At 39.8% G+C, this 26998-nt stretch overlaps 1 protein-coding gene across 2 annotated transcripts in view; it reads left to right on the top strand.

Moving 5' to 3' along the window:
• BRIP1 (BRCA1 interacting DNA helicase 1) overlaps positions 1 to 26998 on the top strand; it is a 200644-nt gene that overhangs the window by 27377 nt on the left and 146269 nt on the right. For both annotated transcript variants that reach the window (XM_072136444.1, XM_072136443.1), the window contains one exon: positions 22868 to 23152. In XM_072136444.1, coding sequence (XP_071992545.1) covers positions 22868 to 23152 — 285 coding nt within the window. The remainder of the gene's footprint in view (positions 1 to 22867; positions 23153 to 26998) is intronic.

Below are 26998 nucleotides of genomic sequence, written 5' to 3'. Positions count from 1 at the left end.
GTGAGCATACATAGGCCGCAGTGAACAAAGTGGCATCTCCACATAACTGTAAATGGAAAACCGGGGTATCGATCATGCTTATACATCAGGGCAAAATAGGTATAACAAGCAATAAAATAAACTGAAACAAACGGAATAAACCACCGTGCACCTGCGGATGTTGGCATCTTATGGCTTGCCTCTTATTGCAACTGCTAGGCTTCGAGAAACTGTGACTATGGTTGTTTAACCCCTAGATGCCTGGGTCAATAGTGATGCAGCATCTAAGTGTACCCGTAATTCTTTTGGCACCTTCTGTAAAGAGATTGGGGACCTTGATAAGTTGCATGCCAGTTTATGGTCTACAGCGTTAACCCCTTCCCGACATTTGACGGAATAGTACTGCATCACGGAGGTGCGTTCCCGCAAAATGCAGTACTATTACGTCAAACTTCTGGCCAGAAGCTGTGGATCGCTTGTTCAAGCTTTCAAGTAAATAAAAAAAAGTTAAAAACATTAAATAAAAACATTTTTAAATAAAAAGAATTAATTAAATAAAGTTAAAGAGGGGTACAACCACTGACAACTTTATCCTTATCCCGGGGTAGAGACTGGTTAGCTTACAACTCCCTATCAAGAGGAATTGATTCTTTAGGCCCGACTGAGTCACTTAGTCGTAAGTTAACAACTTTTGAAGAAGCTTTTATCCAATCCAACCCCCCCCCCCACACACACTATTTCCTGGGTCTACGCATTGCTCAGAGATGGAGGAGGAGACACTGGGGGACATTTACTTAAAGTGTCGGTGTCTGCATTGGCTTTGTTACCGACCTGCTCTCGGAAAGAAGACACACATTTAATATTGTGGAGCTGTGCAGAGACATTTCTGGCGCCGAGACCATTTTCTGTCCCTGGGACCAAAATCTGTCCCAAGCACCAGAAATGTGTCCAACAGTCCCTGCTAGACCAGTTTCCTTTTGGTCTACTTTCCGCCAGTTTACAGCGCCCAAAAAGGGCTGCGACACATATTAATTGTGTCTGAGTTTCCACTCCGCCAAAGCCACGCCCCTTTTCGGAGAAGAGTCGGAGCAGACGGAAAAAGTCATTTTTTCTGTCCCCGACAGCTAATAAATAGGTAGGAGAGCAGAAGATGCGGTGGAAGCGCCACAAAACTGGTGGAAACACCATAGTAAATGTCCCCCACTGACTCTATTCCACCCCCGCCTTATATGATCAAATGGGAAGAAGACCTAGGGACTTCCTTCACTGAAGATGAGAGGATGAAAATCATCTCTGACTCATCGGTCCTCGATCTCTGGGAGATTTCAGGAGAGGAATTTTAAGATACTTTCCAGGTGGTACAGATGTCCTACAGTACTACATAAAATTTTTCCTGAGGTGGATGATATAGGATCACAACTACATATCTGGTGGAGCTGTCCTATAATTGCTCGGTTTTGGGAGTTGGTAGGGGACCTATATCAGAAGGTTAGTGGGGAAGTGATTTCTCTCTCCCCGGAATTGGCATTACTATCATTATTCCCATACTCTATTACAAAAGCCAAGAAAGGTCTCCTTAGACATTTTCTGAGCGCTGCTCGTACAGTTATACCACGCCATTGGAGGTACCCCTCTCCGCCATCTAAGGCAGAACTAGTTGACTGTCTTAACCATATTATGAGAATGGAAGAGCTTATAGCTATAGATAATGATAAAATTACCACGTTTCATAAGGTCTGGTCTCCATGGTCCACATTCAGGATTTCCACAGCCATGTCTTCCTGGCTCTCGTCAGGAGCTACATAACGGTCATTACCTAGTCCCTCCCCCACCCTATTCCCCTTTTGTATTAATCCTCTGTGAAACCCTTTGTCTTTGTCAACCCCCCCAATCTTTATCATATGCCTTGTTTTTATTGATGTCACATCTCACTATTGCATTAACGCTGCAAATGTTAAGATATGCTCGTGTTTTCGCCCTTGTGACATACCATCTACTGTGAACACTGTTTTAACCATTTTGTATTGACCATTTCTGTGTGAATATTATACTTGTTATATACTTTTATTCATAATATTTCTAATAAAAAAGATTTACCCATAAATAAAGTTAAAGTCCCCTAAACACAAATATTCCCTATACACATGCAATAAAGTGAGAAAAACACAAAATCGCCAAAAACCCCCCACATATTTGGTATCTTCGTGTCTGTAACAATCCGTACAATAACTCAGAAACATTATTGGACCCGCTCAGTAAACGCCGTAAAAACGAAACCCAAAAAACACGCCAAAAATGTAAATTTTTTATAAAATCTCTGCACAAAAATGTTCTAAAAAGTGATAAAAAAAAGTTATGTGCGCCAAAATGGTACCACTGAAAAGAACAACTCAACACGTAAAAAATAAGCCCTAAACTAGCTCTGTCAACCAAAAAATATTAAAGTTACGTCTCCGAAAAGATGGCGATGCAAAAACAAATGAGATTTCCTCTATATTAGTTTTTATCCAGTAAAATTGTAAAAATAAATGAAAAACTATATAAATGAGGTATCACTGTAATCGTAGTGACCTATAGAATAAAGATAATATAGTATTTTTAGTGTACGGTGTGCGACCCCCAAAAATTACAAAAAGAAAGTAAACCAAAATTGACAATTGACAAGAGTTAATAAAATCTCATCAATAAGCTAATGACCCACTAAAATGAAATTATTTGTAAAGTGCATCTCATGTCGCAAAAAATAAGCCCTTATATATCCAAATTGCCCAAAAAATAAAGATTGTATAGCCAATTAAAAGTGACAATGCATAATCTGCTCTGAATGGCGCAGCTTCTCTTTGATGCCCTGGCGTGTGCCCATACAGCACGTTACCACCACATATGGGGCATTAATATACGCGGGAGGGATTGGGTATCAAATTTTGTGGAGTGTTTTTGTATTTTATCCACTGAAAATTTGTACATTTTTTTAAAAACACATTCATTTAGCCAAAAAATTTTCACTTTCAAAATTGCATCCGATTTTGTTTTAACCCCTGTAAAACAATTAAAGGGTTAACAAACTTCATAAAAGTTGTTTTACGTACCTTGAGGGGTGTAGTTTCTATAATGGGGTAATTTATGTGGTTTTGCTTTTATTTAGGCGCCTCAAAGTGATTTGAAACCTGAGCAGGTCCCTCAATAGCAGGATTTAGCGTTTTTTATGAAAATGTGAAAAATCGCAACTAACGTTCAAAGCCCCATAACATCCTATAAAAATAAGAGTATGCATAAAAAACCATGTCCACATAAAGAAGACATTCGGTGAATGTTAGGTATTAAGTATTTTTGCGGTTATGACTATGTATGGAAAAGGTAGAACATTTTGAAGTTCGAAAATCAAGAATTTTTCCAAATTTTCACCAAATATCTGATTTTCTCATAAATAAATGCAAAACATACCACCAAAATTTTTCAACTAACATGAAGTACAAAGTGTCACCAGAAAACAATTTTAAAATCACTTGGATATGTTAACCCCTTAAGGACGGAGGGTTTTCCGGCTCATTTCTCGCTCTCCAACTTCAAAAATCCATAACTTTTTCATTTTTACGTGTACAGAGCTGTGTGAGGGCTTATTTTGTGCGTAACAAATTTTACTTTCCCGTAATGTTATTTATTTTAACATGCCGTGTACTGCGAAGCTGAAAAAAAATTCCAAATGTGGAAAAATTGAAAAAAAACCGCACGTGCGTCACGTTCTTGTGGGCTCAGTTTTTACGACTTTCACTCTTCGCTCCAAATAACACGCCTACTTTATTCTTTGGTTCGGTGCGATCGCGGTGATACCAAATTTATATAGGTTTTATTGTGTTTTAATACATTTTCAAAAATTAAACGAATGTGTACAAAAAAGAAAAAAAAATTTTTGCCATCTTCTGACGCTAATAACTTTTTCATACTTTGGCGCATGGAAATGTGTGAGGGGTCATTTTTTGCGAAATGAGGCGACGTTTTCATTGCTACCATTTTGAGGTCTGTGCGACATTTTGATCATTTTTTATTTCATTTTTTATGTTATGTAAAAAGGTGTAAAAGTCGCATTTCGAGACATTTGGGCGCCATTTCCCGCCTCGGAGGTCACCGCCGGCCGTAACCGTTTTTATATTTTGATAGATCGGGCATTTTGGGACGCGGCGATACCTAATATGTCTGTGATTTTTACTGTTTGTTATGTTTTATATCCGTTCTAGGGAAAGGGGGGTGATTTGAACTTTTAATATTTTATTAATTTTTTTTATTTTTTAAACTTTTTTTTTTCTTTTTTTTTTCACTATTTTTTAGACCATCTAGGGTACAATAACCCTAGATGATCAGATCGCTCCTACCATATACTGCAATACTACAGTATTGCAATATATGGCGTTTTTGCAGGTCTTACATTACAATGAGCCACTGGCTCATTGTAACGAACCTGCATAAACCATGTAGCCTCGTGTCAAGAGAAGACCCGAGTTGCTACCATGGTAACCGATCGCCGCCCCCCGATGACGTTCGGGGGCGTGGCGATCGAAAAAAAGATGGCGGCGCCCGCCCGCCGCCGTCTTTTAAACGCCGCCCGCGACTTTGCGGGCGGCGTTTAGAGGGTTAATAGCCGCGATCGGTGCAAGCACCGACCGCGGTTATTAGCGGTGGGGGTTTTGTGCAAAATGCAAAAACCCCCACCTCTGTATGAAGAGGGCTCAGCCCGTGAGCCCTCTTCATACAACCCTTATACCTCTGCGCCGTAGAGCTACGGCGCAGAGCGTTAAGGGGTTAAAGCGTTCCGAAGTTATAACCACTTATAGTGACAGGGGGCGGATTTGAAAAAATGGGCCGTGTCAGGAAGGTGAAAAGTGGCTTCAGCGTTAAGGGGTTAAATAACTATTAGGCACTTCCTGGCAGTTTAACATGAGTCCTATTTAGAAGCACAAGGCTGTTACATACCTTTAAATGGCTTTAATTTGGAGATGTTGTATTGATCATAACAGCAGGCTACATAACTTGTAGAACAAAGTTAACATTTTACTTAAATTACATTTTGATTGATTAAAAAAATAATCCCCCAAAAAACAGTGTAGTTATTCATTTTTTTTTCTACCTTTTTTCATGTGCACACAAATTATGACTGTATATTATATGGAAGTTACGTATGTAATATGGTTATGATTAAGACGGTCTCCGTCGAAACGTGTTAACCAGCCTGCATCCACGTGTATGTGACATTTTATCTAATAAAAGAAGCGATATTGACAGTGCACCCCTGTGACGTCCTTCATGCAGTGCCAGTTTACCATTTTTTTTCTCTACAGAAAAAAGACTGGTTGCGGCAATTCCCAACAATTGGTGCATGTTTAACCGGATGATTAAAAAAATAGTTTCTGTAATTTGGTGACCCATCATATACGGTCTCCTAAAGGTTTCAATACATGAGTATGAGTGGATGAAGTTACTATTGTTTATGTTGTAGGACTCGTGGATTGATGAAACAACCAGACATTGACGATGTTTCTTTATATAAGGCCTACTTTTTTTTTTTTTAACATTTGGCTTTCAGCGTAATCCTAACAGATTTAAAATAGTTCAACACAGTAGCTGCTGTTAATTTACAATGGAATACTTGTAGGATAATCTTGCAAACATACAAGCTCTAATTGGCTATGGTTTGATATAGTCCTAGAACCCCTGTTCTCAAAAACTATATACTAAGCTGAGATGCCAGCTATAAGTTTGCCATTCTCCAAAATAACACCTTGATGGGTACATCATTTGACTTGTTTTATAATTGGCTATGGTTTGTGTTTGAGCTTGACAGAAATGGATTGAATAACCCATCTCTTTACTTTGATACTTCTACCTCTGTAGGTATACCCCCGTAGGGTATGTTTTTTGAAGCATAAAATGAAATAAATACATTTACAATCAGCACTGTAGAGTAGAAGTTGGTTACAATAAACTATAAAAATTTTATAATGTATGAAATGTCTTTTCTATTTCTGATCTAAGGATTTAGACCAGGGGTGAGCAACGTTTAATGCGTCTGATAGCAATATTGTCATACTGTTTAACTTTAAGGGGGTGCATCAGTAACCAGCATCCTATACGAACCAACAACCACAGCACGTCACAAAATACCACTCCAGAAACCAAATGTTGCATTCAGAGCTGACAATAGTGCAGGCCTGAGAGCAGATAATAGTACTGAAGACCTCCAGAGCTGATAATAGTAGTATTGAAGACCTCCACAGAAGATAGTAGAACTGGAGACCCCCCAGAGCAGACAAACAAATAAATGCTCTGCTTTCCTGGCTTCTCTTCTGCTCACTATACCACACTGCAATTTCTTCTATACCGTACTTCCAACATCTGGACACAGAGTGGAGTGGTAGGAGAGAACCCTGGAGTAGTGGGGACTTCTCAGGCTGCACTCACTTCTATCTGGCCTCCTGCACCAATAAACGCCATAAGTTATGGAAGGGCTCATTGGACTCTGAATGTTAGCAGGTTGTGGATTGCAACTCATGGCTTTCCGGCCCCATGTGGTCTGTCTGTGCAGGTTGTTCACCCCTAATCCCCATTTTAGTTGGGATGAATGTGTGCTGCACTTTATGTACATGTTCAGTAGTGAAGCCTCTATGCTACAGATAAGAGGAATTAGGCACTGGGAAGGAATTTCTACATTTATCTCAGCACTGCTAGAGTGACCAGGAAAACAGGACAGTGGAGTCAGTGACCAATTTGGTGGAGTCAAAAGTTTTGATTCCGCAGCCCTGTTTAAAATTTAATGCAAATTCCCTCACCTTTTTACTATCGCATTATGTTGTATTTATTATATAAATCAAACAGGTTCATGTTGAGTCAATAGTAGGCAAAAATAGGAAACTATAAGATCTTGTTTGAGGAAAAGGATCACTCTCAATCCACTGATCAAATCTATTTTCAGAGAGACCACAAAGAAAATGATTAACGGCCTCCTGAGGGATCAGGTTACAACTTCTTCTCATAGAAGTCTCTGCTGAGAGTGGCCTGAGAAGTAAGAGGAAGGTGATTGAGAAAGATAGAGCCTGCTGCCTATAGTGAGCACTGTGCAGCAAGCTGGCTTCACAACTACACTTCTTTTATCACCTAAATAGACTGCCACTACAATACTATTCCCTATTGTTTCAAAGCAAATAAGGTATGACAGAGCAGTGTAAACATTGCAAACTATTGATCAACCCGGGATGATAGTTGCATAACAATGCATCTGTTTTTGATTGCCTTCTTTCATGAATTGGCCATCCGTATTACAAGCCCAGAAAACGCATTTGTTCAGAATAGCTGAAAAGCTGGCAACCACTGTAAACTAGAGTTGGCACACTTAAGATTTACCATTCTGAGTGGTATTACAGCTATTTGTATAAGGATTTCTAGGGATCCATGCACCAGGTCACAGTGTCTGCAACACACATACAGTTTCTAAATGTGTTCCCTTTTAGGACTCCTGGACTGACAAGGTGCTTGTTTTCCAAGTTCTTTGACCTTCTTTTCCCATGGGGATTCACTGATTGTCAATGAAACACATGGTGTCTTGGCACTTCTAGTGTTCCATTTGGAATACACTTTTAAAGTCCTTACTTCTTCTAGCCCATTAGGGCAAAAAAAGTAATACATATTTGTAAATGTTCTGGACTTGGAATGATCCAGCAGCAGCATGGTCTTCACATTTATTCTGTGTTGACCATGACTTGGGGAAACTGGGACACCAATGTTAAGGAATCCCCATTTACACCAGCTAAGAAAGTAAACAGTAAATGGAGAGTAGTGTAACAAACACTTGTGGTATCAAGAAACCGGCTGTGAAAAGGATCTGTCTTAATGTGCTAGCCCACTGCAGTTTAACATATTGCTTACAACCTGCACAATGGGGTTTGAGTGACTAGAGTTACACATTCCAGGAGACTGGCAGTCTGTTACAATCAGAGCCCCAACTTTATACCAGGCTAATTTACAGAGATGGGATGAAGAAAGTTACGGATTTGTATTACACACTCTCACCTGACACCGTATCCGATCTCTATCCCGCTGATTGACATCTTGAATAAGTTCTTTGAAGCGAGTTCCAGCTTAATTAAAACGTTTGCTTGGCTAGCAGTGATCTGTAAAAGCCTATGATAAATATTGAATCGGGTTCACCTGCTGGTTACTGTGAGTGGATAAACAGCTGCTTTGTGTGGCTTAATCATGGGACTATAGCTGGGGAGCGCTACCCTCTGTTAAGAGTTAGAGGAGTTGAGAAGCCTTAGCCATGTCACTTCTCATATCCCAGCGCGGTGCCCTCGTGTGAGATTTCACATAGCAGGGTATTGAGACTTGTGACACTGAGATGGCTTTGTGACAATATTATTTTGTAGATGATGATAGCTCTTTATTCATCTTACCTACCTTCTCCCTTTCATGACTGATCAAAGGTTTTCTGTTAATTGATTTTCCTTAATGTGTCATTGTTTTTTCTGTTCAGCTCTCTTTCTGACGTTTTAATAATGGGTTGTAGATGATACCATCGGACTCGCTTATTACCTCTGCATTGACTTAGATCACTGGACTGTTTAACATTCTTTAAGAGCCGTCTGGGTCACTCGGTATACAAAAATGTGCATCTTTAAAATGGATGGCCGGCATGAAATTAAATATATTTTGAATTAAGTTTTAGAGGGTTATAAAATACTGAAAATAAGTAAGTATACAATACAATTTACAGATATTTTTTTTTTTTTTGCTTTTGTATATTTGTATAGTATTTTTTATTACATTTATAAATTTTTTTTTTTATCATCTTAAAATTCACATTTACTGATTTGTGACAAATTTTGGATTTTTTTTAATTGAGCCACCCTGCTCTAGTTTTCCCTTCAGAAAATTTACTCAAAGTATATGAAGTTATGAAGGGAGACTTTTCAAAGTCACATATTTAGGTGCAAATCCATAGCAATTTAGGGCTGTGGTTGAGTTAAGTCACAAGTCCACTTCAAACCATACATCTTTATGTACCAAAATGAAATAGCATTTATCAAGCCGTCTAAATCCTTATAATACATATGAAATTCACCAAGAGAGCTCTAAACACACTCTAAGATGCCTTCTTACATACTGGTGTGTACCCCCCTCTGGTAGGATCAGCCCTTCTTTTAGCGTCTTATGCCCTGGTTTTTACAAAAAATGGCTTTTGAATGAAATGACTCTTACATGCTCCATAGGTGTTAATGAAGCTTGAAGCCCCTCAGACTCATTTGCATAATTTTCAAAGCCTTTTTTTCTTAAAAACAAAAAGCTAACAGAGCAGCAGATCCTACCAGAGGGGGCACACACCAGTATTTCAGTTTGCTTGTTTTACCATCCTTGACCCTGGTAGTAGATGTCCTTTAAAGAACATTGATCACCCGGATGAAGGATTGTAAACCAAGCACTTAGACATATTGTTGTGTCTCCCCTATGCTTTTCTTATGCCCTGTTTTTTTTTTTTTTTTTTTTTTTTTATAAAGGAGTATACAATTATGAAAATGAGCTTAAGGGGCTCTGGGCTCCATAGCTGTTACTAAAGCCTGGAGTCCTTCAGGCTTATTTGCATAATTGTAAAGCCTTCTTTTTTTTTTTAAACCAGGGCATAATTAGCTAAAAGAAGAGCATGTCCCGCCAGAGGGGGCACACCAGTATATGTCTGTGTGCTTGGTTTACAATCCTTCATCCTAAGCCCCGGTGTGTTTTGCTTTTGGCATTTCATCAGTTTTCATCTAAAATTTGTTTGTTGTGTCAACCATTATTTTTTTCGAAAATACCAGATTAAATAGTATGCCATGTAGTGGTACTTCGTTGGACAAAATGACAGACTTCAGGGTGCAAATTATGTATTTCATTATATTTCGCCGGATCAATGTGTGTCATTGGTGTCCATCAGATGATGTAAATGGCACTGCCTTTATATTTTCTGTTATGTAGATGTACTATGTTGATGATAAATTATTATTATTTAAGTCAATTCCTTATGTTATATATGTATTTTTATTTTGCACCATTGTGCTATATTCAAACACAATGGGACACCTTTACTAAGGGTCGCGCACTGCACTTTTGTCGGACTGTGCATGTTGGATGGTATGATTGATTCAGATCGAGCTCCGTATTTAACTTTCAAATTGTGTTGTACACCCTGTGTTAAAGGTGCACCACAAAAAAGATGGGGGAACTCTGTCGGACCATTGCTGGAAAGTGACACATTAATTATATCTGGCGCATGTTCTTAGTAAATCGCCCCATGCAGCATTATAGACGGACAATGCACTTAGTGAACTTGAGTGACCTTGTAAGTAAATGTGCTACAATGTATTTGTTAATTTGATCTGTAGGACCATCCTTTTCTCTATGGTATACATGACAGGGTCGTTCATTGAAGGCTTCATACAAGCAAGCTGTTCAGCTATTATGTGGCCAATGTATCTAGGGTTAGGGTTACAAGCTGAATTTTGTCACGGCATCAAGCATGTACTTTCACTATACTGTATCACAGCACAAGGAAAGTTAAAATGGTTGTGTTGCTACACACTACTAGGTGCAACCAGCACACTATTGTAGCAGCAATTTACACATCTCTGAATTAAAATTAAAAATAAACCCGCAACTAGTGACCGCATTTTGGAAACTACACCCCTGAAGAACTTTATCAAGGGGTACACTTTCATTTTGACCCACGAAGATGCCCCCTGTAAACGAATGCACAATGGCTGGTGCAAAGTGAAAATTTCTATTTTTCTATAAATACAGAATTTTACTGCCCCATCTGTTGCGCCCAGCACATGCTAGTGTGTAAAGCCATCTCTCTATTTATTATGGAGAATTTCTAGATTTATGGCAGACCAAAAATATGACTCTCGCCTTATACCTAGAAATTAGAATATGCCTTTGCAGTGCCCAATGCTTTGTGCCAAGATACCATTGACACAAACCCCATAAAAAATGAAAAAAAAAAAATCACTTTCAGCTCAGCACTCCTTTCGTGATACATACATACATACATGGGCTCATGTCTCCGGGGGTTCCACTATATGGTCACATCAGTGACATGATATGCAGAAACCACATTCTAAATCTGTGATTCAGTAGCCAATAACAATTCTCTGTTGCCTTGCTGTGTGCCCAAAAACCGGCATAAGTGGGTTATTTACGTACCGTACTGTTTATATAGGTGGGTATAAGCAGCCCCTCTGTTACATACCAGAGTGCAGTAGGAGGAGCAATATTTGACTTTTGAAAAGCAAAATTAAACAATTCTTTTTTTGGGATTTTTACCATTTTCTTTTTTGTGCTGGCGGCGGTGGTGGTGGTGGGGAACGCACACAAAGGTATGATTACACAGCTCTCCAGGGAAATGCCTTACAATGTCTGCAGCTTTGAACGGTCAAAACTACTGGTAGGCTCATTTTAGTTGGCAGCAACACTGTAAAACTTTACTTGTTAAAGGATTAAAAGAGTTGTACACAGTTGTTGACTTGTCAACTGTCCTCTTGAGGGGTAAATGGCAAGTTTGGCTTCCAGCATTTCGTTCCCCGATGATTAGCTACCCATCCTTAATGGCGAAGCACACTTATCTAGTTTACTTTTATTAGCAAGACTTTTGTTCGCAAAAGTAGTATAAATTGCTGCTAACTCAAGCACATTTTAGTTTTCACATATTTTTAGACGGAACTATATTACTATTGCATTCAGTATCATGTTAAAAAGCAGAAGATCATTTTCCGAGCAAGCCATTTTTATTTGATTGCTGTTTTGGTCATTGGTTTTGCCCTTTGTCTTTCCCAAAGTACTGTTGTACCAGTCTGGCAGCTTAATTATAAGATGGGTGCATTTGCTCACACGCCTGCATATGCCATTACACTTTAACTGGAAAGATTAGAGTTGAAGTGGTGTAAGCCTGTGCCGTTTTATGGATTTCCTTTCAGTTCCCACTGAAAAACTTTTGCCAGCTTCTCACCAGCCTCAATAGCTCCTTGTAAAGAACTCTGGATTGCATTGAGCTTCTGGACATGCAATAGTAAAATAGTTTTATCAATGTATGTATGAAACAGATTTGCCACAAACCTTGGTTACCACTTACCTCTCTCTTGCGGCAGGATCTTGCTAAATTGTTGTATTATTGGAGTTATGCTGATAGTAATTGGAATGTGTCTGTAAAAAAGTCACTTGTATTTGTGCCCACAAATGATGCTATAGAATAAAATAGCTGACACATTCAGGTTTGGTGAGAGTGCAGGACAAAATGATGTATTCTGCTGTAAGAAAATGGGCAAAGCATCTGCTCTTTTTCTCGATTTGCAAACTGAATTACGAGCACTGTTCTATTCCACATTTTTACAGGTGACCATAAAACCAGCCCAACTTTACAGCTTGATAGCTCCCCTCAGTCTCAATACAGAGACACATTTTAAATAAAGTATATTGAGAACAGTTCTTATTAAAGAACCTTTTTGTTCCAGGTGGTTCCAACATGGCTAAAGTTATTTTACAGGTTCTGCTAAGGTAAACATTCCTGCTTTATTCTTCCATTTATTTGGTAGCCTGGAACTTATTTTTCTTTTATACACTCTCCCTCTCATTGCGGTAAAGAAACCCTTTTACACTTTTCTTTTGGGAGGATGTTTTTCAATGGTGAATTATGTATGGCATCAAAAAATTGCATTCACTGAAAGTAAAGAAAGGAATATACTGGCGGACCCCTACTTACCTACTTAAGGACACCCAACTTACAGATGACCACTGCTGAAGCACTCTGGATGCTTTTCATATAGTCCCAGACTGCAATCATCAGCTGTAAAGTGTCTGTAATGAAGCTTTATTGATAATCGTTGGTCCCATTACAGCACTGGGGCAAAAATATTTTTTGTCTGAACTACAATTATAAAATACAGTCAGTCCCCTACTTAAGGACACCTGACTTACAGACAACCCATAGTTACAGACAGACCCCTCTGACCTTTGGTGAAGCTTTCTGAATGCTTTACTATAGTCCCAGATTGCAATAATCAGCTGTAAGGTGTCTGTAATGAAGCTTTATTGATAATACATGGTCCCATTACAGCAAAAAATGTTTAAACTCCAATTGTCACTGGGACCAAAATTTTTTTTGTCTGGATCTACAATTATAAAATATACAGTTTTGACTTACATACAAATTCAACTTAAGAACAAACCTCCGGACCCTATCTTGTACGTAACCCGGGGACTGCCTGTATACAGTTTGACTTGCATACAAATTGAACATAAGAACAAACCTATGGAACCTATCTTGCACATAAGCCTGGGACTGCCTGGAAAGGAAAAAGTAACCATCCACATTTATTCAAAATATTTGAACTTTTCCAGAGCATTTTACTCCTAAATCCTGTCTAATAAGTTATGGGATACAGTTGTTTTTTCTTTTGCCCTGTGCGCATTTATTTTGGAATAAAAATATGTTACAATGGTCCAGCGTTTATACAACTTTAATGGCAGGGAGAGGCCCCTCCTCCCCTTCTCATATTGTGGCCCCCAATCGTCTTTTCCTTTTTTGCAAATTACCGTATATATTCGTGTATAAGCCGAGTTTTTCAGCAAAAAAAAAATGTGCTGAAAAACCTCCCCTCGGCTTATACACGAGTCAATACAAGTCAGTCAGTCAAAATGACTTTAAAAAAAATAAACTTATATACTCACCCTCCGTTGCGCCCGTCTTCTTTCTTCTGCAGGGCTCAGCCATTGTTTTTCTCCCGGGCGGCGCCTAGCATGACGTCAGCAGCGGCGTGTCATACTAGGCGCCAGCCGGGAGAGAGCAATGGCGGCAATGCCCAGCAGAGGAAAGAAGACGGGCGCAGAAGCCTGAAGACTAGCCGCGCGGACATCAGGGCCACTGGAGGGTGAGTATATAAGTTTTTTTTTATGCTGGGGTGGCTGTATACTACACGGGGCAGGCTGTATACTACTGGGGGCAGGCTGGGCTGGGCTGTATACTACACGGGGCAGGCTGGGGTGCTGTATACTACTGGGGACAGGCTCTATACTACTGGGGGCAGGCTGGGGTGGCTGTATACTACACGGGCAGGCTGGGGTGGCTGTATACTACACAGGCAGCTGATGTTACAAGCCTTTGTCACATATTACAATGGTGTGCAGTAAACATATATACAGGCAGTCCCGGGTTACGTACAAGATAGGTTCCTTGGGTTTGTACTTAAGTTGAATTTGTATGCAAGTCGGAACTGTATATTTTATAATTGTAGCTCCAGTCGTCAGCAGCGGCGCGTCATACTAGGCGCCAGCCGGGAGAGAGCAATGGCGGCGCCCAGCAGAGGAAAGAAGACGGGCGCAGAAGCCTGAAGACGAGCCGCGTGAACATCGGGGCCACTGGAGGGTGAGTATATAAGTTTTTTTTTATGCTGGGGTGGCTGTATACTACACGGGGCAGGCTGGGCTGGGCTGTATACTACACGGGGCAGGCTGGGGTGCTGTATACTACTGGGGGCAGGCTCTATACTACTGGGGGCAGGCTGGGGTGGCTGTATACTACACGGGCAGGCTGGGGTGGCTGTATACTACACGGGCAGGCTGGGGTGGCTGTATACTACACGGGCAGGCTGGGGTGGCTGTATACTACACGGGCAGGCTGGGGTGCTGTATACTACTGGGGGCAGGCTGTATACTACTGGGGGCAGGCTGTATACTATAGGGGGCTGGCTGGCTATATACTATTGGGGTCTTTGACCAATGCATTTCCCACCCTCGGCTTATACTCGAGTCAGTAGGTTTTCCCAGTTTTTGGTGGTAAAATTAGGGGCCTTGGCTTATATTCGGGTCAGCTTATACTCGAGTATATACGGTAATTAAAAAAAATACTGTCCCTGTTCCCTCTTTGCTGCAGCTATGTGCTGTGATGTCAGCAAAAGTGATGGCTCTTGCTGGCCACACAGCTGCAACAGGGGAACAGTGAGGATGCAGAGATAATAGCTCTGTGCACCATAATGTTATTGAACTCTGTGTTCTCTCCGGACACAGATGGAGTTTAAATCCCGCCACGGGTGCCATCAGAGAGCAGTGGGCCAAAAGGTTTCAGTCCAACGCTGCATGTAACCCTTTCACGACCAAGGGTCATTGGTACCTGAATGTCTACGTTAATGCCTAGGCAGTTCTGTTGTGCTCTTCTGTAGATGACAATATCTTCAGAACAGCTTTAGTTATAACAATTTTTACTTCATGACATGTGAGACTTAGGGAAAGTCTCACATAAAGACTTTATGGGAAAGTTTTATTATTTTCTTCTTTATTTATAGAATTAGCCGAATTAGTAGTAAATTTACTACTTTAACTTTAACGGGAAAAATGACAAAAATGGACTGATGTACATATTTTTACTATATTTTGATAAAGGTTTACGGGAATTTTCTGTAAACCTTCATCAAAATATATTAAAAATATGTACGTCAGTCCATCATCCTTCCCCAGGTTCAGCTACTGATGCAGAGTCTGCATGTAATTCTACATCCCTATATATTCAGAATCTTGCATCTAGAACACAAAGAATCTCCATATAACGTCACATCAGGAATGTGTTTTATATACTGGCACTTCATGTGATGTTCTTTACTCGTTTAGATGTACTTGCCTAAATGCCTAAATCTCTAATATGGCATTGTGGAGTTAAATCCTACCTATGCACTTTTCTAAGTTGGCGCTCATTTCGTGAACACAATTTTAGTACATATGTCTGACATGCACAGAAGCTTTCCATTACCTCTCCAGAACCCAGAGCATACACACTGGCGCACCTTGAACGAAAAGCACATTTTGTACATGGCAGTGGTATTGTACTTTCATCCCAGAGGAGGGTGTGGCCAAACACATTTAACCATTAATGTGTTTTATGTGTGTGTTTCACTGTAAACAATGCATTTCACTTATCATTTGTAACCACTGATTGTTGGAACATTTTCTCTTACTTGATATACCTGTGATGTCACTGACAAACCACTATACAGGCGGTCGCCTACTTAAGGTCGCCCGACTTACAGACGACCCCTAGTTACAGACGGACCCCTCTGCCTACTGGTTCCTCCGGTGAAGCTCTTTACCCCCAGGCTGCAATGATCAGCTGTAAGGTGTCTATCAATAAAACTTCATTACAATCACAGCAAAAAGTTTGAAAATCCAAATGTCACTGGGTCAAAAAATAATTGTGACTGGAGCTACAATTATAAAATATACAGTTCTGACTTGCATACAAATTCAACTTAAGTACAAACCCAAGGAACCTATCTTGTACGTAACCCGGGACTGCCTGTATATATGTTCACTGCACACCATTGTAATATGTGACAAAGGCTTGTAACATCAGCTGAATGAAGGCAGTGCAATAAAAGCCACACATTTTACAGTTTCCAGGGTTCACAAGAAATAGTTGTTTGAAATGTTCCACTGCCATGCTGATTTATACTGCAATCTGAACATGCATTTTGGAGATATATACCGTATATACTCGAGTATAAGCCAAACCGAGTATAAGCCGAGACCCCTAATTTCAACGCAACCAACTGGGAAAACCTATTGACTTGAGTATAAGCCGAGTATACAGCCTGCCAGCCCCCTGTACAATATAATCTGCCAGGCCCTGTAGCATACAGCCTGTCCAGCCCCTGTAGCATGCAGCCTGTCCAGCCCCTGTAGCATGCAGCCTGCCCAGCCCCTGTAGCATGCAGCCTGCCCAGCCCCTTAAGCATGCAGCCTGCCCAGCCCCTTAAGCATGCAGCCTGCCCAGCCCCTTAAGCATGCAGCCTGCCCAGCCCCTTAAGCATGCAGCCTGCCCAGCCCCTTAAGCATGCAGCCTGCCCAGCCCCTTAAGCATGCAGCCTGCCCAGCCCCTTAAGCATGCAGCCTGCCCAGGCCCTGTAGCATACAGCCTGCCCAGGCCCTGTAGCATACAGCCTGCCCAGCCCTTGTAGGTGGCACTGGAGCATCGGAGACAGAAGAGGACCTATGGGTGACGTCAGAAAGGTGAGTTTTGACTTTATTTTTTTAAGTTGACTCGAGTATAAGCCGAGTTAGGGTTTTTGAGCACAAATTTTGTGCTGAAAAACTAGGCTTGTACTCGAGTCTATATGGTTACCCGTGGACCCGTATATCCGTGGAGCAATAAGATATCATGTGTGATCTGAACATTTCCTACTATGTCCGGTAAAATTTGGTAGTGCTTTGGGAGGAGATAGGAAAACAAAAAAATCACTAAATAGTGTATTTTTCCACTTAGGGAAGTTATTTCCTCATGGCACCGTTCTGTGTGTTATCATTGGCAGAGTAGTTGTAGCCAAAAATAAGGTGCAATAGAGAGTAGGACATATTTTTCTAAAGCTTACCTAGAGTATTTCCATGTGCTAAATACACTGAAGTAATTATTCCTGAAAATTAAATGTAGATTTTATTTGCAGTAAATATTATTACAGATTACTAAATGCGTGTATTCATAATATCTTCTGTATTATAAAATTACATTTTATAGTCACAATACCGTTGCAAATATTCAGAAATAGAAATGTCGGAAAATAACATTGATACATGCTTATGAACTGAATGTTCCATATATTACTAAATCAACGGTGCCCAATAGTATAATGCACCCAGAGCTCTTACTCATCTGAAAAACCTAATTTTCCAGCATTACTGTGATATGATCTGATCCCTGTTTGGGCCTGTGCCTAAACCATGCAGTTGTAGCGTGTCCACATAAGTAAAAAATATACCGTATATACTCGTGTATAAGCCGAGTTTTGTGTTTTTAATGAGTCAATACTTAATTAAAAATGGACTTTAAAAAAAAAATAAACTATTTACTCACCCTCCGGTGGCCCCGATGCGCAGCGCTGCTCTCCCGATGTCATCGCGGCTCCTCTTCTGGCTTCCTGGCTCCTCTTCTTGCTTCCGCGCCGTCTTCTGTCTTCTTTAACATCGCGTTGGGCGCCGCCATTGTTCTTCTCCCGTGCGGCGCCTAGTATGACGTCAGCAGCACCATTGTAATAGATGGTGTGCAAAATCCCCATATGGTAGTATGGCAGTATATGGTAGGATCAATCAGACAACCTATGTCAAAAGTACCCTTTGGGGGTCTGAAAAATAGTAAGAAAAAAAAGTTAAAAAAAAATGTTTAATTAAAAAAACCTAAAAATTCAAATCACCCCCCCCCCATTACTCTACAACAGATATAAATATAAATAAACAGTAAAATTCATTAACATGTTATATATCGCCACGTCCCAAATGTCTAATCTATCAAAATATAATAAGGTTTTTTTCCTGGCGTTAAATGCTGTAACGAAAAATAACTCCCAAAGTTGAAAATGTCAATTGCCCATACAAAGCCCATAAACGGCTCTTTACATGGAAAAATAAAAAAGTTATAGATTTTTGAAGGTAGGAATGTACAAAATGAAACCGCAAAAGCGAAAAAAGGGCCTGGTTCTTAAGGGGTTAATGACCTATTTTGGCAGTTCACAGAGATAATCTGCACAGAGAATATACACTTACCGGCCACTTTATTAGGTACACCTGTCCAACTGCTCGTTAACACTTAATTTCTAATCAGCCAATCACATGGCGGCAACTCAGTGCATTTAGGCATGTAGACATGGTCAAGACAATCTCCTGCAGTTCAAACCGAGCATCAGTATGGGGAAGAAAGGTGATTTGAGTGCCTTTGAACGTGGCATGGTTATTGGTGCCAGAAGGGCTGGTCTGAGTATTTCAGAAACTGCTGATCTACTGGGATTTTCATGCACAACCATCTCTAGGGTTTACAGAAAATGGTCCGAAAAAGAAAAAACATCCCAGAGGTTGATGCCAGAGGTCAGATGAGAATGGGCAGACTGGTTCGAGCTGATAGAAAGGCAACAGTGACTCAAATCGCCACCCGTTACAACCAAAGTAGGCAGAAGAGCATCTCTGAACGCACAGTACGTTGAACTTTGAGGCAGATGGGCTACAGCAGCAGAAGACCACACCGGATGCCACTCCTTTCAGCTAAGAACAGGAAACTGAGGCTACAATTTGCACAAGCTCATCGAAATCGGACAGTAGAAGATTGGAAAAACGTTGCCTGGTCTGATGAGTCTCGATTTCTGCTGCGACATTTGGATGGTAGGGTCAGAATTTGGCGTCAACAACATGAAAGCATGGATCCATCTTGCCTTGTATCAACGGTTCAGGCTGGTGGTGGTGGTGTCATGGTGTGGGGAATATTTTCTTGGCACTCTTTGGGCCCCTTGGTACCAATTGAGCATCGTTGCAACGCCACAGCCTGACCATGTCCATCCCTTTATGACCACAATGTACCCAACATCTGATGGCTACTTTCAGCAGGATAATGCGCCATGTCATAAATCTGGAATCATCTCAGACTGGTTTCTTGAATATGACAATGAGTTCACTGTACTCAAATGGCCTCCACAGTCACCAGATCTCAATCCAATAGAGCATCTTTGGGATGTGGTAGAACGGGAGATTCGCATCATGGATGTGCAGCCGACAAATCTGCGGCAACTGTGTGATGCCATCATGTCAATATGGACCAAAATCTCTGAGGAATGCTTCCAGCACCTTGTTGAATCTATGCCACGAAGAATTGAGGCAGTTCTGAAGGCAAAAGGGGGTCCAACCCGTTACTAGCATGGTGTACCTAATAAAGTAGCCGGTGAGTGTAGATAGAAGCATAGTGGCTCAGCCAGGTTTTTTCAGACCCGTTCCCGTTCACTTGAAGGATAGGTCATCAATTTTGTCTGTAAAGGTTCTTTAATCCCGTAATGTAACAGCAATGTGATGTTCTTGCACCATCCGCTAGATGGGAATTGAACTGCGCATCAAACCAGAAAAGAGTGGAGCACAAATAGAAAGATGAGAATACCACTTTAAATATCCAGTACTTGTCCCATAGCAAAAGCGGAGGAGTCATGGCAGTCTATAATTCACATTCACATCTAGGTCGCCAGTTTCTATTTGAAGTTGCTTTTATAAGGCAAACAGATGTATATATTTTTCCAATATGTTGTGTTTTTTTGTAACCAGTAATAACTAATCTATAGGTGACCTGCATTTGTCATTTCTAAAATTTGATATTCTTGTACTGACAGAAAAATTAGTTGCAAAATGGTCCAATCAATTCATTGCGATCCAATTGAACGGTTGAACACTGAAGCCTTCAGAGTGAAATAATCATTATATAATTTGCTCTCTCCTTTCCTGTTCAAGTCGGATATTGCAGTAAATGTAAGGGACACCGTTGGGTCAGCTGTTTCCTCCCTCACCACTTACAAGAAGTCCATTCATAACGTGTCCTTTTTATCCTTTTGAGTGAATAAGTAATTATTCAATATAGAAGGCAGGATATTTGGAGCTGGCTATTTAATGTGGCAGCAAACCATAATGAAGCCTGCCTTTCCTCGCAACTTGAGAGGGGAATGTAACAATTCCAGCAAGAAGGAAACTTTATCTGGTTTGACGGCCTGTTTCTTTGGCACATCACTGAACCTTTTATCCCTGTGACTGACAGCTCCAGAGGGGTCACATTCACCTCCATTCTATTGCTTATTGTAATATTTAATGGTGGACAAGGTTGAGTGGGACTGAGGGTAATCTGAACTTGCTTTTCCACATAGTAAAGGCTAAGAGACAGCTTGATCCCCAGCATTGTGGTGTAACACATGCCATGCTTTGCAGTACTTTTATGAGTTACAGTATTTAGAAAAGATATTTCTTTTGCATTCACTTATTTGTTTTCCATGAAACTGTACAATATCTAATGAGATTTCTGAAATTGATATTGGCACGTTATTTTTATTTTAATTGTTCAGCCATATTATTATTCATTTTGATATTTTCTAATTAGATTTGTCTTGTTGATAATTTGCAAATCTTAAACCAACTTAATTAGTTTGACTTAATCGTTTACATTAACGGACACCTATAATGCAGTTTTTGCGTAGCATAGATTAGAAATGATTGGGCACCAGTTAGCAATTTGGTGAAGCATGTCACATTTCATGGCTCATTGATCAGTTTGCTTGGCCCCTGAGACTAATAGCCATGTTACTAGTTTCCATGTGTACCTTCATTTCTAGCTATCAATGGTTTGTGTGATATTCATTTATCATTGTTTGTGTGAGAATAGATGTAACTGGGCTTTACTGGACTTGACTACTTTGATACAATCCAGTAATGACGTGTCCACCATTGTATTACTGTTTTCTTGCAGCATTTTACTCTTTATAACATGGGATTGTTCATATGTCTTTCACTCCTAAATTTAATTTCTATTTTTTTAACATTTTCTATAAATCATCCCAACAACAGGCATAATCTCCCCTTCTATTTCCAGAGTGAGCAGGGAGCATCAGCCCCTCACAGCCTATGGATATTAAGGACAGAGTGAGAGAATAAGAATCACAGGCTTCTGATAAACTAATCTCTGATCTGGTTTAGACTGAGATGTGCATTGTCCGGTTGTTGGTGTTAACAATGTGACATATGATTTGAACGTTGTATGGCGGCTGATCACTATTTTTAGATTGTAGTTCCACGTGAAGGAGGCTATAAACCTCATTTTAAATTGCTGTAAAAAGCTTGCACCATTTTGCCAATAATAGTAATAGAGAGAGGCTTCTGCAGTCCAGTATTCAGGCAAGACATGTAGCAAAGAAAAAATTAAGAAAATAGTTTTTGGATGGATATATATCGCCATATATGGCTACGGTGCCCGGAGGCGGTACGGTGCATACACATGTCTGCTACCATACCAGGCATGGGGAAAAAATAGAACATGCTCTATCTTTTCCTGTGTTTATGGCAAGGCGCCACACTTTGCCACCCCTCCTCCTCTCCAGAGCGCTTTGGCTGGGCTAGCATACGGCAGTTTCAACTAGCCATACTGTTTCTAAACTCACTAAGGGCCATGCCCACAGGACTCCTAAGCTCAGAATGAGCAAAGGTTTAAATACTGTACCTACTAAAAAAAAAATTTTTCAATCTGCTCATCATCAACTGACAGGTTCATTTTAACCATTTAGTTTTGCTCAAACATTTCAGAATTAGTTTCAAATTTCTGCTGCCCTTTTACAATCTATTAGAAAAACCTTCTTCCTGCACTTGAATGGATTTTGGGCATCAGTCAGTCTGTGCAGTGCATAACTAATGTGAGAGGAAAAGCGCTGTAGCCAGGCAAAAGAAGTGAGAGAGCTTCACTATTGTAATTTTATAATTGTTTATTCAGCAAAACCACTCAGCTAAGAGATTACGAAAGATATGTGCCTGCATCAGTGTAGCTACAGCATTCTCAATGTATGTTTGCTTCATAATGCATCAAATGAAAAATCAAGATTTTCTTTAAATGCTGTTAAAAGTTCATAATTGTTGTCATTTTAGAATTGCATTTTGTATTGAACTTGCATGAAAAATTCCCATGTGGTCATCTTTAATTATAAAAAATCTATTTAATATTTCAATTGTATTTTTAATCAGCATGCTTTGTCCTATTTCTTCTATTTCTATAGAAATTTGTTGTATATGTTCTAATTGTTCTATCAGTCCAAAGATGTATGCATCTTTGGTCTGATGGAACAAATCACAGTATCGCAAAGGTGTAAATTTTCAGATATTTGGATGGATATTTTGGTTCATAGCAGCTTCTAGGAATTGATCGCTGCTATTGCCATCATCTAAAATGCATAGCTTCTGGATTCTAGTGACATTCTGAATAAATTGAGGTTTTCTGTAATATATCTACTACATGTATTCTGTTCTCACTCTGATTTCTCCTATTCCTTTATTCCAGCACGGTGAACCTTGCAATATGTGCTTTTGCGGGTGTGATAAAAATCAAGATAAAACCAATCAAAATGGTAAGAAAAAAGAAAATGGACCAAAGCAGAGAGTGCCAAAAATATATTTTGGTACCAGGACACACAAACAAATAGCCCAGATTACCAGGGAGCTGAGACGGACTGCATACTCGACTGTGCGCATGACTATTCTTTCCAGCAGAGATCACACCTGTGTTAATCCTGAAATTCAGAGTAACAGGAATGAGAGGTGCAGAGAACTTATTGAGGCAAAGGATGTAAGTACACTTTTGGATGAATGTGTATTTGTGTTGAAATTCTTTTGATGAAAAAGTAATTGCGTATTAAAAAAAATAGGTCCTATATCTAATAAAGTTTCTGCTATTTGACAGCAGTTTGACCCACATTCTTCCTTATCAATATGCAAAAAAAGCTTTGACATGCTGTATGTTCTGCTCTAATCCATCAAAAATAAAAGAATTAGTGTGCATATCATTATAATATGCCTGGAAATCTGGCATGGTAAACCTACTGCTGCTAAGTTAACAACAAGCTAAAACGATGTCTGTAAGAAAAGAGGAATCAGATTGGTAGTTTTTACTACAACAATTAAGGTGTGAATTTGCCAGCTTTTGTCTATAGTGGGAAAATTATACCCAAAATGCTACATGCACACATGCATTTCCTGGGCTGCAAACAACTGAAATCCGTTCCATTGTCTGAGACCCATGTGTCATAGGTTTGTGAGGTCCGCTCACATGCCTACAATCACAATAAAGACTGCCCAAGTGTATGAGCCCATAGAACTTAATTTGTGTGCAATCCACTGAATCAACAGATAGCAGATGGCACAAAACGTCATTCTTGTGCCGTGTCTGTTATAAATGTCATGCTCCCATCATTCTTTGTTGTTAGGGGAAATCTACCTTCAAAATCCATCATGATAAACCAGGGACACTTACTCATAGTTTCAGGCACTGTGACTGTGGTAAGCTTCTATTTGTTAGCCATGGCCTCCTTCCTTCTAAAATCAACTTTTAAAATTATGCTGACAAGCCTGAAGGTTACCAGAGCCCGTTCATGGTGCAAATTCATAGACTGTTTACTGACTCCCTCTGTTCCCTCAGCACTTCCTCCTTCCTCTGCCTGGTGTAATCTCACTGCAGCACAGGAAGTTTCAGCACACAGTGTGGGAAATGTGAACTGCATGTGAAACCGCTGCACAGAGATGCTCTGCTAAGGCCCCCAGAGCCCGTCAGTTTCATTAGCATAATTCTAAAAGTTTATTTTAGAAGGATGGAGGCCATGTATATCAAATATAAGAATATTACCATAGTCATTGTGCCTGGATCTATGAGTAACTGTCCCTGGTTTATCATGATGGATTTTGATTGATTTCTTTAACCCCTTAAGGACCAGACCCTTTTTCGTTTTTGCGTTTTTATTTTTCACTCCCCACCTTCAAAAATCTATAACTTTTTTATTTTTCCGTGTACAGAGCTATGTGATGGCTTATTTTCTGCGTAACAAATTGCACTTCGTAGTGATGGTATTAAATATTCCATGCTGTGTACTGGGAAGCGGGAAAAAAATTCTAAATGCAGTGAAAATGATGAAAAAACACATTTGCGCCATTTCTTGTGGGCTTGGTTTTTACAGCTTTCACTGTGCGCCCCAAATGACAGGTCTATTTCATTCATTGGGTCAATACGATCACGAGGATACCAAATTTGGATAGGTTTTATAATGTTTTCATACATTTACAAAAATTAAAACCTCCTGTACAGAAAAAAAATTCTTCATTTTGCCGTGTTCTTGCGCTAATAACTTTTTCATACTTTGGTGTATGGAGCTGTGAGTGGTGTCATTTATTGCGACTTCTGATGACGTTTTCAATGCTTCTATTTTTAGGACTGTGCGACCTTTTGATCACTTTTTATAGAATTTTTTCTATTTTTCAAAATGGCAAAAAAATGCCATTTGCGACTTCGGGCGCTATTTTCCGCTACGGGGTTAAACGCAGATCGGGCATTTTCGGACGCGGCGATACCTAATGTGTTTATGATTTTTACGGTTTATTTATATTTATATCAGTTCTAGGGAAAGGGGGGTGATTTGAATTTTTATGTTTTTTTAATATAATTTTTTTTTATTACTTTTTTTAATTTATTTTTTTTACTATTTTTCAGACTCCCTAGGGTACTTTAACCCTAGATTGTCTGCTTGATCCTACCATATACTGCCATACTACAGTATGGCAGTATATGGGGATTTTGCATACCATCTATTACAATGTGCAGATCGCACATTGTAATAGATAGCCTCGATCATGACAGCCTCGGATCTTTGTGTGATCCCAGGCTGTCATGGCAACGGATTGCCGCTCCCCGGTGACGTCACGGGGAGTGACGATCGGAGCCAAGATGGCGGCGCCCACGCGCCGCCGGCTCTTTAATGCCGCCGGCAGCTTTGCCGGCGGCGATCAAAGGGTTAACACCCTTCGCGATCGCGGGTGTTAGCGACGGGCGTTTGCTTCATTATGAAGCAAATGCCCGGTGAGTATGAAGAGGGCTCAGCCCGTGAGCCCTCTTCATACTCCCCCATGCGCAGTAAGACGTAAGGGTACGTCTTATTGCGCTATGGGGTTAAAAGCAACAATATGCAGCAACAGACCTACTGCAGTAGTAACAATCTCCTGCAAAGTTTTACAGCATATTGTAGAATTCCAAGTTAATTTCAAGTTTCCAATTTTTAACACTTAATGGCATATTTCAGATTAGATCATCAAAAATAAGAAATAATTTGGTCATAATGCTACCTATATAGACATTGCCTCTCCTATAACAACCCCACGCAGAGATATTACTTTGCCAAGCTGTTTATGGTGGAAGCCTAGGTACAGGGAGATGCTGCTGTAAATGAATTATAAGATTTTATTTTTTCTCACCCCAGGTACATAATTCACTTTTCAGTTCACTACCTTGTCGGTACATGTCTCTGCGGTTCTATATGATCCTACTAATAAATGTGTGAGACCAAGATAGCGAGCATATTCTTCTTCACTTTCTTTTTTTAGTGCACTGGAGACGTTATAGCATATAGTCTCCATCTACCACCTTAGGAGCAAGTGATAGAAAGAGATGAGAGCATGTAGACTTGAGAACTAAAAGCTTTTATATGTAATGCTTTCCTTTTTATTCTCTGTTTTAGAAACTACAAGAATTTTTGTCTTTTCTTCTGTAGAATGTGTAGTACAGATCTCAAAGCTTTTTGGTGTATGACTCTATTTTTCAATGTTCATTTTATTGTTAGTGGTAAATCTCCACTTTCAGCCATTTTCCCTGTGACAGCAGGATATATCTAGTTACTTTTGTTACACAGGTGTCTGGTAACCTCCGTGATGGAGGCTCTTGTGTCAGTACTAATACATTTTACATTTGTAATCTCACCTTTGAAGAAACTCATGCCTAGTATAAAATAATCATCTTCTCGTGCCTGTACTTTCCACCCTGCTCACAAGGTGTCAGGAATGCAGTCCTATTAGGAATTAAAAGTTGTAGATCCCAGCAGGTTTTTTTTTTTCTCCGTATGATTCATAAGATCTGTAATGTTTGTTAATTTTTACATGGACCTGTCCAACAATTCTCCTATAAAAATATAGAGTAGTTCATGGATACTCAGTGTAGTGTTATTGATCCATTAACCATTTTATGACCAACAGCCAATTTTTACATTTCTGTACTGCTCATTTTTAAACCCTTCCTGCCCATGCCCTTTTTCAATTTTACCTTTCCATTTTTTGCTCCGCTTCTTTAAAAATTCATAACTTTTCTATTTTTTCCATCTACGGTGCTTTATAAGGACTTCTTTTCTGCATATCCAATTGTAAATTTTTATAGGTATTTTTTTTTTCTTCAAAATTTTGCCATATTCTGACACTAAGAACTTTTTCATACAGCTCATATATGGAGCTGTGTTATGTGTTATTTTTTGCTGGACATCATGACGTTTTCATTGTTTTTTTTGGGAACATTTTTGGGAACTGTGCAACATTTTGATCACTGTTTATTTAATTTTTTATGTTACAAAAGGGCAAAAAGGTGACATTTTGGACATTCTAGTCA

The sequence above is a fragment of the Engystomops pustulosus genome, chromosome 2 (assembly GCF_040894005.1).
Source record: "Engystomops pustulosus chromosome 2, aEngPut4.maternal, whole genome shotgun sequence".
NCBI classification, from domain to species: Eukaryota; Metazoa; Chordata; class Amphibia; order Anura; family Leptodactylidae; genus Engystomops; species Engystomops pustulosus.
This window is presented reverse-complemented; position numbering and strand designations above follow the sequence as displayed.